The sequence below is a fragment of the Plecotus auritus genome, assembly GCF_963455305.1.
Source record: "Plecotus auritus genome assembly, chromosome: 1".
Taxonomy (NCBI): domain Eukaryota; kingdom Metazoa; phylum Chordata; class Mammalia; order Chiroptera; family Vespertilionidae; genus Plecotus; species Plecotus auritus.
This window is the reverse complement of record NC_137770.1, coordinates 202,116,891-202,134,451: the sequence shown is the minus strand read 5'-3', so window position 1 is coordinate 202,134,451 and position 17,561 is coordinate 202,116,891. Positions and strand designations below refer to the sequence as shown.

The 17,561-nt window shown below is 39.1% G+C and overlaps 1 protein-coding gene across 3 annotated transcripts in view; it reads left to right on the top strand.

Moving 5' to 3' along the window:
• Nucleotides 1-17,561, top strand: part of SLC4A4 (solute carrier family 4 member 4) — a 348,112-nt gene that overhangs the window by 160,640 nt on the left and 169,911 nt on the right. For all 3 annotated transcript variants that reach the window (XM_080659937.1, XM_080659935.1, XM_080659936.1), the window contains one exon: nucleotides 8,642-8,821. In XM_080659937.1, coding sequence (XP_080516063.1) covers nucleotides 8,642-8,821 — 180 coding nt within the window. The remainder of the gene's footprint in view (nucleotides 1-8,641; nucleotides 8,822-17,561) is intronic.

Here is a 17,561-nt window from a genome sequence, read left to right as displayed (position 1 = left end):
CATTTATTCAGCAATGGTGTGTAAGCTTCTGCAATGTGCCAGACACTGTTCCAGGCCCTGCAATTAGGTTTGCAAATCTACCACTTTGTAAACGGGATAAGTTACAAATCCATGTCTATATAGGTAGTTAGAAGATAATGTAGGAAATACAGCTCTGTGTAGAATTTTTCGTATTTGACAAGGCAGATGAGGCTGCAATGGACATTTGATATATGAGGAGAGATCTTGGATTATTGTACCAAGGGAAGGTGGGGCACATCTACAAAGACAGAAGCAAATGGAAGGGATGGTTTTCTGGGCAATTTGTTCCACCTGTGATTTTTAAAACTAAATTGAAATGTTACTTATATATGAAAATTTATCATGTTGTTTGGGTTTATTAAAAAAAAAAAGATTTTTATCATTGAAACTCTTGTGGCTTTCAAACTCCATAGCTGAATGACGACTGTTACTTTAGCCAAGTGATTCTTTGAGGTAGATAAGTGTAAGGATTCTTCCTTCTTCTTCTGCATCTCCGCAACAAGAATGTAAAATCAGAAACATTAGGATTCTAAATTGAATAAAGGCATTCACATTGTATGTTCTTTGCTTACAATGAGGGATACGTCAGCTTTTCTTACAAAGCATCTTATGAATAAACTAGGATAGAACAGTAAGTGATCTCAGTGATACAAATACAACTCATACTTCAGTAGAAACAGAAACATGGAGAACAAAAACATGTCTCCTAACAGAATAATTTGTATATTGACGATTTAAGGTTTTATAATTTCACTAGAGGCCCGGCGCACGAAATTCGTGCACAGAGGTGTGTGTCCCTCAGCCCAGCCTGCACCCTCTCCAATCTGGGACCCCTCGAGGGATGTCCGACTGCCCGTTTAGGCCCGTTCTCAGTAGGAATGGGCCTAAACGGGCAGTCGGACATCCCTCTCACAATCCAGGACTGCTGGCTCCCAACTGCTCGCCTGCCTGCCTTCCTGATTGCCCCTAACCGCTTCTGCCTGCCAGCCTGATCACCCCCTAACCACGCCCCTGCCAGCCTGTTTGCTCCTAACTGCCCTCCCCTGCCAGCCTGGTCACCCCTAACTGCCCTCCCCTGCAGGCTTGATCACCCCCAACTGTCCTCCCTTGCAGGCCTGGTCCCTCCCAACTGCCCTCCCCTGCTGGCCTGATCGCCCACAACTGCCCTCCCTTGCAGGCCTGGTCCCTCCCAACTGCCCTCCCCTGCTGGCCATCTTGTGGCAGCCATCTTGTGTCCACATGGGGGCAGGATCTTTGACCACATGGGGGCAGCCATCTTGTGTCTTGGAATGATGGTCAATTTGCATGTTACTCTTTTATTAGATAGGATAGAGGCCTGGTGCATGGGTGGGGGCCAGCTGGTTTGCCCTGAATGGTGTCCCGGACCAGGGTGAAGATTCCCTTGGGGTGTGGGGCGGCCTGGGCAAGGGGCCTGTGGTGGTTTGCAGGCCGGCCCCCGCCCACCCCCGGCTACCCAAGTGGAGGCCCTGGTATCTGGGATTTGTTTATCTTCTATAATTGAAACTTTGTAGCCTTGAGCGGAGCCAAGCCTCCTGTTTGCTCTGTGGCCAAAGCCATTTTTGTTGGGATTTATTTATCTTCTATAATTGAAACTTTGTAGCCTTGAGTGGAGGCCAAGGCAGGCCAGGGTGTGCGGAAAGCTTGGCTTCCTCCATTGTCGGGGGCAATCCAAGCCTCCTGATCGCTCCGTGGCCGCAGCCATCTTGGTTGGGTTAATTTGCATACTCGCTCCTGATTTGGCTGGTGGGTGTGGCTTGTGGGTGTATCAGAGTGATGGTTGATTTGCATATTACTCTTTTATTAGATAGGATAAGCATCTTACAGAGCTGAAAGCATCCTAAGTAACAGGCGCCAGAATTGTTTCATGGGTATCCTTCCTTAATGGCCTACTGGCACTACAATGCACTCTTAAACATACATGTGTATCACTCTTCACCCACTAACTTTTTTCATTTATTAAAGTCTGCATGAGAGATTATTATTTAAAAAAGTGTTATGGTTAGCAAAAATCAATCTGATTTTTGAGTGAGAACTGCAATCTCTGTATTCTTAGATTTTAAGAACTGATCTGGAGCAAAAATGTCTGAAATCAGACAAGTTGCAAAAATACATTAGGAATGCATACATGCAAGACAAAATGGACATTAAATTGTGTCCTGGCAACGCATAGGCAGTCTAAAGGGAGAAGATGTGTGTAGTTCAAAGGTCACCAGAAAGATTCCTATATTCAGAAGGAAAAGTCTTACCATAGGCTTTTGTTACTGCCTGAAATTTCATCATCGTTTGGAGATTTATTTCACTGAGCCCAGAGAGTCCTGTATTAAAATATACTGCTGTTTGACAAAGGTCATGTATTAATTCCATGAGACACAGAGTGGTGGTGTAGAAAGGATGGTGGGTTTACAGTTGAAGGGGGTTTAATGAAAGATTACGTCTACTAGCCTGGATGACTGTGGGATGGACAAAGCAAGTTATTTAATCTTTAGTGGTCTCAGTTTACTCCTCTGTAAAAGCAGGATGAAGGTGGACTTCTCAGAGTTTTTTGTGAGAAGCAAATGAGGATATCAGGTGTGATTATTATGTTCTTACATAACTATGTCAGTATACATGAGTTTATCCAAATCTTTCTCCCTGTCACCCAGCAGAGGGCTGAGTGTAGCCTGAGTCAGGTAGATGTTCAGGGACTTTGTGAGCAGGAGAAAAGATTCTGAAAGGTGTAGTGGATGGATCTGGAAATAATTAACAGCTTCTGTGCTGTGCCTAGATGTGGTCAACAAGGGTGACGAAAGTTAAAGTGGATTACATACTTGGACTTTCTGTAAAACTGTCTTTGGGATAGTCATCATCAGAAAGGGTCATCTTAAGGAGCTTCTGTTCTTCAGCAACTAACTGACCTTTTATTTGAAGTAGAGGACAGAGTCCCACATTATAGTGGAACTTTGTTAGCCAATGACCAGAGAGGTTCTGGTATTTACTACAATTAGGAAAGGGTCTCCAAGCATTGTGTTCTCACTTTAATTTTCCATTACCTTTTGTTATCAGCTGTGAACTTTTTCTCTAACCTCCATGCATTTATTTAAAAAATTGTCATTAAAATTTAAAATTAGACACTACTAGGTCACCTTGTACTATCATTAGTTAGTAATAGGTTTGCTCTGCGGTCCCTGGGGTGAGCAGGCAGAGGAGAGGGCCAGAGGTGCATTGTGGAGCTGATAATACAGAGAAACAAGTCAGAGGCAAATAAAGAGGCAAAAAAACAATTCACAAGTGAAAGAAAGAAAAGAAAGGACCAGATTTGCAGGAGTGCAAAGAAAAGAACATGTTTGAGAGAGTGTAACTGGCTGAAAAGAAATACTTAAAAATCTTCTGAAACAATCTAAACCTTGCAGAAAGTTAAAGAATATGAAAGGGGGAAAAGCCCTTATTTCATTTCATTTCATTTCATTTCATTTCATTTCATTTCATTTCATTTCATTTCATTTCATTTCATTTCATGTATTTATTTAGTTCTCACCCAAGGATATGTTTATTGATTTGAGAGCGAGAGAGAGAGAGAGATGAGAGAGAAATATAGATCAGTTGCCTCCTGTATGCATCCCAACTGAGAATTGGACCTGCAGCCTTTTGGTGCATGGGATGATGCTCCAACCAACCGAGCCACCCAGCCAAGGCCCAGATTTCGTTTTAAATGACAGGAGATAGAATGGTAGCTTGAAGAGTTATTGTCATTATTTGGTTATCAAAAAATTATTCTTTCTTTAGCAGAGGGTGAAGTGGAGTTGTTTTGTCCTGAATTGAGTTGAGAATTATGTGCAACTATGTCTTAATAGACATCTCCCCTCCACCCCATTTATCTAAGCAAATGAGAAGAAAAAGTGATAATAACAAGTGTGATTATAGCAAAGAAACAATAGCAAGATTTTTATCCTTTTTTGCAGTCCACCTGCTACCCCTTCTTAGTGGCATCTGATGCCTCGAGTTTGCAGGCGTGAAGGAACCTGGTCCTGAGCGGAGGAAGACTGTTTAAGCAGTCGTTCCTTCTCACACGTGCATAAAAAAAATTCAGCCCAATTCTGATTCTCCTCAGAGCCTCTTCTTGTTTTCTTCATGCAGAATCCCTTCTTAACGCTGGTAGAAAATTTTGTTTTTAAAGTATTTAAAGGATAAACACTGATTATTTGGTAGCTTTATTATTACTATCATTATAATTCTACATTTAAAGAGTGTCATTCACATATGAATCAAGTACATTGGTATTTTCCTCCCCTCCTAAGTTAAAAAAATTATGTCATTTCAGGTATTTTATTATGATGGGACATGGATTAGGAAAATGTAGCTCTATTTTTGGAGTTCTCATTTTTATATTTAAAGGCGTTCCTGAGCTATGGCTGTGAGCAGATGTGCTAGTCATTTTTTTTTTTTTTGCTTCTTACACCTTTTATATTTGCAGAATAGTAATATATGTGTTTTATCACAAATCTATGTTCATTTTTAAATAATCCAGAAAAATATAACACAAAAATCAAAATATCACAAATCTGATCCTGCAGAGCTGTCCTCCTGCAATTTTTCTGTACATCTCTTTACAGATATGAAATGTATTTTACAAAACAGGATCATACTATTACACTTCAATCTGCCTTTTTCTAAACTCAAAAACATAATACAAATTTTCTTTCCACATCATTAAATAGAAATATAAACATCATTTTAATAGCTGCAAAATACTTAAAAATCTATTATTGGGCATTGAATTGCCTTTAAGATTTTATTGTAAAGAAAAGAAGTGACCTGGCTGGTATGTGTGCTCAGTGGTTGAGGGTAGACCTATGATCCAGGAAGTCACGGTTTGATACCCGGTCAGCGCACATTTCTGGGCTCGGTCCCCAGTGTGGCAGCCAATTAATGATTCTCTCTCGTCATTGATGTTGCTGTCTCTCTCTCCCTCTCTTTCCTCTCTGAAATAAAAAATATATATATGTATTAAAAAGAAATAAATAAAGATCACTCAGGACTGGGTCCCCAGACCTCAGCTTTAAAAGGTAAAAATAAAAAGAAGTGACCATTTTTGTCCTCTTATGAAACTGTTTCCTTAATATAGATTTCCAATGGTGACATATCCAAAAAGCTTGAACATTTTAAAGGGTTTTGTCATGTGGTTGTGGGTGCCTTCAGGACAGAATGCACTAGTTACTACACTCTTCATCAGTATGTGGAATTGCCTGTTGCACACATCCTTCATGTCCCCAGGGACTCGCCTTTTAAATTTTGCCACTTTAATAGATTAACAGAGACCTCGTAATTGGTTATATCGTGAAAATTTGTTCAAATTGTCTGTTAGTCTTGGAGTTAACTAATAACTTGGGTGTTTGTATTTCCTTTAAGAATGTCTCCTTTGGCCCTAGCTGGTTTGGCTCAGTGGATAGAGAGTCAGCTTGTGGACTGAAGGGTCCTGGGTTTGATTCCAGTCAGGGGCACATGCCTGGGTTGTGGGCTTGATCCCCAGTTGGGGGCGTTCAGGTGGCAGCCGATCAATGATTCTCTCTCATCATTGATGTTTCTATCTCTCCCTCTTCCTTCCTCTCTGAAATCAATAAAAGTATATATTAAAAAAAAAGAATGTCTCCTTTGGCTTTTTTCCCCCTTTCTGTTACATGGCCATCTTCCTGTTGGTTTGCAGAAACTCTGCATGTATCAATATTTTTTTTTTTGGTTTAGAGCTTCCTTTTCAAATAAAGAAAAGTATTGTGTGATATGGAAAAAAATCTAAACTGTGAGCCAGAAAACCTGGTTTTATTTGGGGGTATTTTGCCTCTAATTGGGCTATGTCTGTGAACAAGTCTCTCTTGCCCAGTCTTTTCTCATCTGTGGAACAGGAGGTTGAACTGGACGCTCTTTGCTATCATGTAGGGTTGGCACATTCTTTCCCAATTGGTAACGTCTGTGGAGTTTTGACATTGAAGGCTTAATTTCAGTGTAGCTATGAGATGTTACTGCCCCCACTTTCCTTGAAAGGTTTTGTAGTTGATGCTTAAAGAGTTTCCTGCACTGTGGGCCATTTTTATAGAAACTTAATGAAAGGTATAAGCCACACAGATGTTTTAACCTGTGCTAACTGGTGATTTCCAGGCATTAGTAACAGACGGCGGGCTGTGCCTATGTAGGCTTGGTTTGAGATTACCAGGGAGGGCAAGAATGGAGGGAGGCCCTGCCAGGAAGGGTAGATAAGAAACACTTTAATCCACAACCCTGGAATTAGAGTAGGAGTTTGATAACACTTGCAGCCGATATGCTGAGGCTGTTTGTTTATTTTTGTGGTTCCGCTGTCAACTGGACTTTCCACATTGAACAAGCCTTAAAGGGAAAGTAGAGGAGTTGTGTTTAGTAGCACCGAATTACTTTTGCTGTGGAGCAGAGGGTTCATTGTAATTTCAGAATCAGTTCTGAGAGTTTTGTTGAGCATGGTTTGCATAGTTAAAAATATTCAGAGCTAAAGGCCATTGTCAAACCAAAAATTCTGATGTGAGAGACTCTTCCTGCCTTGCCCAGGCTCCCTACCAAGTGGTCCAGCGTGATGTGATATTTATGGCATCTGTGTAAGGCACGTGATGGAAAATCTGGATTCTGCCTCTGTTTGGCTCCCAAATAGTTCGTTGTACACTGTGTAAATCATTAGTTTCTAGTCGTAGGCTGTGAGGCCAGGTCTGTGAGTGCTTGCTTTGTAAAGATGAGCTGCTGAGAGGTGTGGTCCTGCCCTAGCAAACCCCCTTGGATATTCCTAACTTTACAAAAGGTTGGGAATGCTTGGGAGATGCTGTTATCCTAACAGCTCCAGTCAATTCTCTCTCATTCTTTCCTCCCGCCTTTATTTTATTTTATTTTTCCCCATCACCATTTATCCCTCCTATACCCTCTTCCACTTCCTCCCCCACCCCCTGCCATCACCACACTTGTCTGTGTCCATGAGTTCTTTCGGTGTTTTTTTTTTTTTTCTTGCTTGCTCAATCCCTCTCCCCCTCCCCCACACCAGAGCCGTCCACCTGCTCTCTATCTAGGAGTCTGTCTCTATTTTACTTGTTAGTTCAGTTTGTTCATTAGATTCCACATATGAGTGAAATCATATGGTACTTGTCTTTCTCTGACTGGCTTAGTTCACTTAGCATAATGTTCTCTGGTTCTATGCATGCTGTCGCAAAGGGTAAATTTTTCTTCCTTTTTGCAGCCAAGTAGCATGGAGTTTTGTTTTCTTCTCCGTTTTTGTAAACTGAGAACTTTGCCCAAGGAAAATATTGATATGTGCTAGATGAACCCATGTACCTGAAAAGGTGGGCATGGGGTGCATTGTTCTGGTTCTATGCAGGGACAAAAGCTCTATCCGCATATGTTGAGGTAGCGTCCTGCCATTGCATGTCTTGCACAGATTCTGTGATGCTTTGGCTGAGTCCTATTTTGGACAGAGGAAATGTCAAATTGTGATGTGACATTAGGATGGGGTGCACCAGAGTACATTTGCCCTGACTTGTGAGAAAAAGGATTTCGTATTTTTGAAAAATTTTAAATTTTTTACTTTTTTCAGTTACAGTTTATATTCACTGTTATTTTGTATTAGTTTCAGGTATACAGCATAGTGGTTAAACAGTCATATACTTAACCGAGTGTTTCCCCTGATGTTTCCAGAACCCACCTGGTACCATACAAAGTTATCACAATATTATTGACTATATTTCCTATGCTGTAATGTACATTCTAGTCACTATCTTATTTATGATTAGAGTAAAATTTGTCCTTCAGCAGAGCCACCCATGGAGCAATTTCTATGAAACACAGTCAGTCATCTTTTCTAGTGAAAACCATTCCTAAAAAAGGAACTAATAAAAAATTTAATTTTTTTGTAGTAAGAATAAGATATTAAAATTTCATAGAAAATTGTAGTCAGGTTATACCTTAAAATGACTAATGGGTTATATTGGATCTAAACAAGAATAGGCATCCCTTCTTAGATAAGACTAAGGCATAATTTGTAGTTTAATTGCTTTTATTGGATTAATTGTTATTCAAATAACCTGATATGGGAAGGCATTGTTTTCCTTTACTGGGTCCCATTATAAAGAAAGTAGAACATTACAGAAGAATTTGAGGAAATATTTTAAAACATCAATAATGTCACTACTTTTAATTTTCCATATTCTCTAAGTTTTTTATATCATTTATATTGCTGGCACACTTGCTATGATAGAGTACATGAACTGTTCTAATCTTAACTTTTTTTTCTTAATTGAAAAATGTAAATTGCTGATTTATGCTGTTACTCATAGAAGAATTGATTAATGTGAATTTACTACTAAGTGGGATTAAAAAAATGAACAAGAATTTTTCCTCTCCAAAAATATAATTAATACTGGAATACTTACAGCTCTCATTAATACCAATATTCCTGTACCTATATCTTTACCCTTCTCATAAGGTGGGAAGTTTGAAATTTGGAGAATAGTATATTGATATTAAATTTGAGGATGACATCTTTAAAGTTAGAGTAAAAAATTGACTTCGTGATCTTGTGACTGAGTTTTGTTTTTGTTTTGCTTTGTTTTTGTATCAGATATGATTGTTGACCATCAGATTGAGACAGGCCTTTTGAAACCTGACCTTAAGGATAAGGTGACCTACACTCTGCTCCGGAAGCATCGGCATCAAACCAAGAAGTCCAACCTTCGATCCCTGGCTGACATTGGGAAGACAGTCTCCAGTGCAAGTAGAATGTTTGCCAGCCCTGATAATGGTAATGCAGGGCCGACTGTCTGCTGCTCTCTTTACCAGTCTCACCTTTACTCCATCGCTTGTCATCTTTTGTTTAAACTCCCTCTCCATATTTCTTCATACTCAAGTTCATATGCCACAGCCATTTCATAATGACACTTTTTATCCAGTTGGGCAGGTTTGCAGTCCTGTTGGAAAGATTTCAGTGGCTATTGTAGGCTACAAATGCCAAGATGCCTTGCTTGCTCCATATACATGTATTCTGATGGACTGGGATGGTTTGGTAATAATGTTGTGATGAAACAACTGAGATGAATCAGCGAAGGTGTAGATTATTGAGGACATCAAGGAGTATGCTTTCGACATGGTAGTTTGTCAGAATTAGGACAGACTAACACATGAATGCTCTGAGATCTCTTATAGTGAAGTATTTGCTTGGTATGTGAGCTGGTATCCAGCCTGTAAATGATCATCAAAATAAGGCTCACTATTATTTTTCTACTTAAACACACAACCTGTTCTTTTGTTATATGATAATGATAGTTAAGGAGAATAATGATTCCAGGTGGGACATTAACCTCATTATATAGCAATATGAAAGACTGTCTTATTTATATTCTATTGCGTTCACCAGAGCTTTCTGTAAAGGGTCTGTCTTCTGTGTCCTTGTCTTTGTTTCATATAAATGTCATGATTGGATACAATCTGAGAAGGGAGAAGTTAATTTGGATGGAGTACTGAAAAATGAAGGCATGGTGGAAAGAGTTGCTAAACATTGAGCTGGTACAAGTAGGTCTCTCCCATCCCACCCCCAGTCGTTTTTTAGTATTAAGAGAAATGAGTAGATAAGGGAGCTTCTAATTCACTGCCCTCAGCTGCATTTTCAGAATAATATAAAACATGCTGTCATGGAAAAGGTGGGCTAAGTGAATTGTATAAACTGAATTCTAACTCAGCTGCTCCATTTTCCGGAAATTTTAGTATTTGTGACTGAATATTAAAATGAATGGTAGTCTGGAAGAAAGCTTTCCATTAGCAAACTTTTGAACCATTCCATTATTGTAAATATTAAAATGAATGGTAGTCTGGAAGAAAGCTTACTCTTAGCTCTATTTTTTAACCATTCCAACCTTGTAGTTTCTCTTGAGTGTTTAGTTCTTAAACAGAACCAAATAAAAAGTTCAGTTTTATTAAATGGCTTAGATATTTAAAAAAAAATAAAATCAGTTATAAATAAATAATATAAAGAAAAATACTGCTTATAAAAAAACAGCCACAAAATAAGTAAGATAATCTAGAACATTCATACTACAATTTGATGGCCCTGCCATTACCTGGAATGTTACTGCTGACTGGAAATGTTTTGGTTTTTTAAAATTGTGTTTTTGAAGAGAGACATTGTTTAGTGGCTGGAAATGTTATGGGATGAAGAGATTATTATAACTGATGTCACATATATTTCATTTTAAAAGCACCCTGTGTTTTTAAAATGGTGGCAATTAAAATAAAATTCTGTCTTTCATATTTTATTTATTATTCTTTCTCTGGCATAAAATGAAATTCCATGATTTAGAGTTTTTTTTTTGTCATGAAGTTGGTGGTAGTATAAAGAAGCAAGAATCCTATATAATCCTATATAATAAAAGGCTAATATGCAAACTGACCGAATGGCGGAACAACCGGTCACTATGACGCTCACTGACAACCAGGGGGACGATGCTCAATGCAGGAACTGCCCCCTGGTGGTCAGTGCGCTCCCACAGGAGGAGTGCTGCTCAGCCAGAAGCCAGGCTCATGGCTGGCGAGTGCAGCCACGGTGGTGGAAGCCTCTCAGGGGTCCCAGACTGCGAGAGGGTGCAGGCCAGGCTGAGGGACTGCCCTTCCCTCACCCTTCCAGTGCACGAATGTTGTGCACTGGGCCTCTAGTCCTATCTGATAAAAGAGTAAGATGCAAATTGACTGTCACTGCAACACACAAGATGGCTGCCCCCATGTGGACAAAAGATGGCTGCCACAAGATAGCCAGCAAGGGAGGGCAGTTGGGGGGGACCAGGCCTGCAGGGGAGGGCAGTTGGGGGGACAAGGCCTTCAGGGGAGGGCAGTTGGGGGTGACCAGGCCAGCAGGGAAGGGCAGTTAAAGGTGACCAGGCTGGCAGGGGAGGGCAGTTAGGGGTGACCAGGCTGGCAGGGGAGGGCAGTTAGGGGCAATTGGGCTGGCAGGGGAGTGGTTAGGGGGTGATCAGGCTGGCAGGCAGAAGCGGTTAGGGGCAATCAGGAAGGTAGGCAGGCGAGCAGTTGGGAGCCAGCAGTCCTGGATTGTGAGAGGGATGTCCGACTGCCCGTTTAGGGGTCCCAGATTGGAGAGGGTGCAGGCTGGACTGAGGGACCGCCCCCCTCCGTGCATGAATTTCGTGCACCGGACCTCTAATATTAATATATTTGCAAAGAGAAGAGGAAAACGGATATGACAGAGTGAGGATGCCTTCCACCAGTGTGGTGTGATCTTCATTTTCATAGCTGTTCAGGCAGAGTAGAATTAGCAACAGATGGGTCTTGGAGGCCAGCATCTTGTGCTTTGGGAGTGGAGTAACTAATGAGTTGATATCACTCATCACTCATCACTCAATCTTTTATCCTATCAGTAGATCTTTGTACTTCAGAGGAAAGTTGAAATTGCTCTTGTCAGTCACCTTTTCTCTTGTGACGGGTTATATAGCTGGGCAGAAAGCAAATAGGAAGGGCAGGCAGGTCTTTTCCTTTCTGCCTCTCCACTTACCCTAAAGCATGGAATTCAGGAGGGCATTTTAAACATGTTATTATTGACCGTTGTGTTACTTAACTCCTTTCAAATATCCAGAGGCAAGATTTAAGATTTGGCTTTGAGAAATTCTATAGTAATGAATTTCATGTGCTTCCGGGGTGGTACACTCTTACAAATGAACAGATGGTTAAATGTCGGTTTTCTAGAGGCCCTTAACTTACAAGTTTATATAGTTACCTTGGTATATTAGGGTTTAATTACATAATATTTTTAATGTTATGAAATACTCCTAGGATACATTTCTAAAAATGAATTATGGAACTCTTGCTACTATTTTAATAAACCAGAATTTTATATTTATTGTAGTTCGAACTAGATTCTGATATCTCTATGTAAAACCTAGATAAACTTGTCATAGTCTAGAAAATAGACTCAGTGACACTGTCAACTTTAGTTATAAGAGCAACAATGTACTTAGTAGCTGAAATTTATGAAGATACTGGAGAATTAGAAATTTTTTTTATTTCACAGTGGTATACTGGAGCAACCTCTTATCTACTCGTAAGAGTCAGTTATCAGGAATTTTGTGACCTGGTTGTTATATATAGCTGTTAGTAAAAATTAAATTATATAAACATATGCTTAAATACTTATATTAAAAATGAAGGTAATAAAAACTCAAACTTCATCACTTCCTACTTATTTTACTGAATTTTGCTATAGTCTATCCTCTTGAGGTTTTTTACATCTACTGTGCCTGGATGGTAGCAGTACTATAAAATAATATGCTATTGTGCACCTCTTCTCAACTCTGTATGTAGTGACTGGTAGTATTTACACCAGACAAATCAGCAAAGGCTACAAATCAGGGCTAAGATTTATTGGTGATTGATTGTCTCTAGACTTAAAAAAGTGATGAAGAAAATGTTAATAATGCAGAGTCAATTTAAAAGTGTATGATGGCCATTAGTTGCCTTAGTCACCTTGGCTGCTACAAGAAATCACCATAGACTGGGTGGCTTACCCAACTGCACTTATTTCTCACAATTCTAGAGGCTTGGAAGGCTGGGATCAAAGTGCTGCAGATTTGGTATTTGCTGAGGGCTCTCTTCTTGGCTTGTAGATGGCTGCCTTCTCACTGCATTTTCACCTGGCAGAGACAGATGATCTTTGACCTGTCTTTCCTTATAAGGACACTAAATCCCATTCAGGATGTCTCTGCCCTCATGACCTATTCACCACCCAAAGGCTCCACCTCTTAATATCATGACATTGGGGGGTTAGGATTACAACATGTGAATTTGGGGAAGATACAGATATTTAGTCCATAACAGCTGTTTAAATGTGAATAGCACAAGTAATTGAGGAAATATTCTTCTGGGATTCAGAAACTATTATTATCCAGATTAAGCAAAGGAGTTACTGACAATTGACAGGTGAGTGAAGTCTGACACGTGTCTTCATTGTTTTGCTTTTGTCTTGCTTATTAGCATAGAAGATAATGGATGTTCATCATGGATACTGGAACTGTGCTTGTTTGCCAGTTGTCACTATAAGTTGCCTACAGACAAAAGAGTTTGGTGAAAATCAGCAGAAGCATTCTATGGGAATCAACTGGCACATGCAGGCAATTTACACGAGATTATTGTGTATTTTATTATTCATATGTGTGCTGCACATCCTTTATATCAGTAAAATTTACTACACACACACACACACACACACACACACGTTTTTCTGCCCTGCTTGAGAGCTGGTTTTCAAATATTTACCACAACACTCACTACCAGTCCAAACACTGTCTATCCATAGCTAAAGACTAACTCTCATGTTTAAGGTCCTAATGTGGCTTGGAGTTCAAGACAACTTAGTGTGTTGTTTTTTTTTTAAAGATAAATGTTTTTACTTGTAATAAATTAGGGAAGAATGAGGCCAGCTTCCAAGATGTTAATTATTGTGAAATTGATACTTGTTTGAGACATTTGTGTATGCCAGGTAAGAGACTTTAGGCAAGTGCTATAGTTTCTCAATATATTCATTGAGGCATTTCTATAGAGTTGGTGTTTACTGAAGAAATTAATGAGGTTATCAATTCCTCTGACGGTGGGTTTTCCTTTACCTATTCTATTTATCACTATTGTTTCAGGTTGAACTATATGAAATTGCCATTTTTGTGGGTAAGATAGGGTTGACTGTTGGTAATTTCATATAGTTCTAATAATTTGGTCTGAGACACATAGGTGATAGTTCTGTATTATTATGGTTTACTAGGAAAGAATAACATGCAAGCCTAGGAACATTCCTTGGTAGTAGTTAAAAATCAAGTAACCAATCGATGTGTTTCTCTCACATCAGTGTTTCTCTCTGCCTTTCCCTCTCTCTTCTACTCTCCCTAAAAATCAATGGGAAATTGTCCTTGGGTGAGGATTAAAAAAAATTAAAAATAAATAAATAAAAATCAAGTAAGATGGATTCAGTTTGCTTTTTATTAAAAAGTGGAAGTTTATACTTTTGGTTTGGTATTCATCAATACATATTAAGATGTTTATGACAAGGTTACCTGATAACTCTGTTTTTAAAAGCCATGGTTTATAGGATGATCTGATTTTTAAAAATACCACTTACCATTTACATGGATACTTCTGATATGTATGATCTAAGCTCAGAAAAGATAAATGAGACCTGCCTTGAGGACCAGGATCAACCAGAAACCAGGATCACTGCCTTTGTGGAAATTTGGGCAAAGCTGTCATCAATTTGTCCTAAACTGTTACAAAAATCGGTTCCTTGTCCTTCATGGCTGGGGAGTACCATACACTTCACTGGAAAGTGATTTTGGTTATCCAGTCAGAGCTACACTTTGAATTTTATTTTTCCTGAGTACAATTTCATGACCCCATTTTTCATTTGTATTTTTAAGTAAAAAATTCGAAAATAATTTAGTACTCAGTTTCAATATCTATAAAACCGAGGTAATAAAAATTAAATGAGATACTATATGTAAAATGTTTAGAATGGTAATTGTCACATAGTAATCACTCAACCAATGATATTAAATTATATATACGTTTAAGCACAATTAAGGAAGAAAACCTCATATTTAGTAAGAGTGATTTTGGGTATTATATTTGCCCTGTAGCTTACTATTTGGGAAGAGACTTATGGATATAGTGTTGATTTATTTCCTCTGCCCTTTGGTAATATCGTCAGCCATGGGAGAGGCAGGAGCCTGTTTTCATCACAGTCCTCTTACAGAATACCTGTCCCTGTCAGAGGTTTTACATTTTGTTGAATGTCTGTCAGAGAAATACTAAACCACACTGAAAATCCAAGACTAGATGAGACGTTAGGAAAGGTGGCAGCTCCAGGCCCGGGCAGTCGGCTCCTAAACCTCACCCTGGTTCCGCCAGGCTTTCTCCTGGTGCTATATGGCGTCTTCTTTACTATTTATTGGGATATAGACTACTCCTGGTTGACTTTATCTTCAGTCCAACACTATTTTTTTTCCTGTCAAGTTTGAGAAATTAGATCCACTTGCTCCCACCACTTATATCTCTCTGGATTCCTCTTTTCAGTGTTATCTGCCAGGCATAATACTGCTTCCTTGCTTTCCACCACATGCTGTTTCTGACATAAGCACACAACATCTTCAGGTGTTTTAAAAGTCTGTTCAGTTTCCTAAAGTGACTTAGGTAGTGGTTCACAACATTGAACAAACAATGGAAAGAAATACATTCTTTTTGTGGTGGATCTGGCTGGGACCACTGCCAGATTTGGCAGCTTTCTCAGTCTCTTTAGAAACTCTTAGCTTTTTGTCTGGGCTCTGGATTGCAGCTTATCTTGATTGTCTCTGGCTGGATGGTTCTACTTGGTGCTCTCTCCTACCCCCCCGCCCCCATATCCTTGAATTCAGACTTGGTCCCTGAATCAATGGGTGAGGCAGGTATTTCCCTTACTTCCTTCCCTCAAAGATTCTGTTCCACTGAAGCAGGCCATCATGCTCTTCTACCTCTGAGATGGATCCATCCACAGACCCACATCACCTAAGATGAGTCATCTTCCAAGGTGCCTTTCTGCATACAATCAACTCTCCAAAAGCCAGCAGCATCCCTCCACCTGTTCTGTTCAGAACGCTAATTCTGCATTCATTTGCGCAGCACAAATGAATATCCTGGCCAGAAACCAATGATCAAGCTCTTCTCAGCCTTAGATTTAATAGCCAATCCATGGAAAGTTTCTATAAAAGTACCTGAATGAAAGTGTTTCCTAATAACAGTAGTTATCGTTACTGTTTTCATTATATTTCTAATTCATTTATCAGACCCCATTCTTATCTTCCTTTCTTTTCCCCAGGTAGGTGACCGATCTTCCAGATTTATAATGTTCAGGTCTTTAAATAAACAATAATAAATTTTCCTCCATGGGTCATTCTCTCCCTCTATGTGGAAGTCTGTTCTGCTCTTTATGACACTGAGGAGTCAGGCTTAACCAGTTAATTGCCATGAGTCCAAAACGAAAACGATCCCCATTTCTTCGATATGCGCTGGAATATTTACGAATTTAAATTACCATAGTTTTCTTTACAAACCCAGAAATGTCACTAACAAGTCCGATTTTAAAATTGGGCGACCAGAGTTGATATGCAAGGTTTGCATCTATAGATGCTTATGGCATACAAAGTTAAGAGATAATCACAAAAGTGAGGATTTAGATTTTGACATTAAAGGCCTACTTTATAATCTTCTTGAAGACATGGTATTATCTTTTCCAAAGGCTACACTAATCCTGGGCTTATCCTTTGTAGTAGTGTGATTTTGAGCAATTTAATTTTTTATTGAATTATTAGAGTGATATTGGTTAATAAAATTATATAGGTTTCAGGCATACAATTCTATAATACATCATCTGTATATTGTGTTATGTGTTCACCACCCCTTGAACAATTTAAACAACCTTCTTGAGCCTCAGTTTTTATATGTGTAAAATAAGGATAAGAATGTCTTATTCTGTGTATACAACCAGGAATAAGCTATCTTTGTGAAAGTATTTAATTAGCACAACATGATGTACACTGTAGGGAACAGGTATTACCCAGAAATATTTTAAGGGGCAAGTTTAGTGCCTTTCAGATTTAAAACTGAGGACAGAACTTCAATTCAGCACCTTTATTTTGTATTCTATTATTTTCTGTGTCTCTCAATTTTTTTCTTCCACTACTCCATATATAAAAACCTTCTTGGAGCTTTACTTTTTAAACAGTGTTACTTTCATTATCAACTTTACAGATGCCAAATAATGCATAATGAGGCATCACTCATGAGCTTTATAGTATTTTAAATTTAGAGTTGAAAATTGATCGGTATGTCTGAGCAATGACAGTTTTTAGCTCTCAATAAGTAATATATGTGTAACAGGATGTTACCATGAAATGAACATATTTTAAAGTGTTACTAATTGCCAGTCTGTTTTGCATAGCCAGAGTCTGTGATGAAGTAAAGTAACCAGCCCTTCACTGATGTGCTGCTGTTAGCCCTGAATAAATCTTTCAAGGCTTAAGGTCCTTGGTAGAGCTGCCCATATGAAGTCTTGTTTTCCCAAGCCTTGTCTTCTTCTAAGAGCAAATAGGAGAGTAAGAGTAGATCTGGGATCAGGTCCTGGTCTCTGTGAAAGGGAAGTAGAGAGGAGTAGAGGAAAGTTAGGCAAACACGAGAAAAGGAGGAAAGGCAAAATAAAGCACTGTGCATTCTTTCCTGTGTCTTCTCAAAAGAAAAAAGGGGAAATAAACATCTTCCGAGATGATTAAGCATGCCTTATTCTACTCAATCCCTGTTTCATTACAAATACAAAGGACAAGAAGGAGATCTTGGCAGGTTTGTGAACCTCATTTCTTAAGAATCACCTTTTAAATTTAAAGCAGGTTGCAATCTTTAGGGTTTCCAGCACCCTTTTGGATGCTGAACAGAGAAGACATCGGTCCATCAATGATAATAGTACTAGTAGC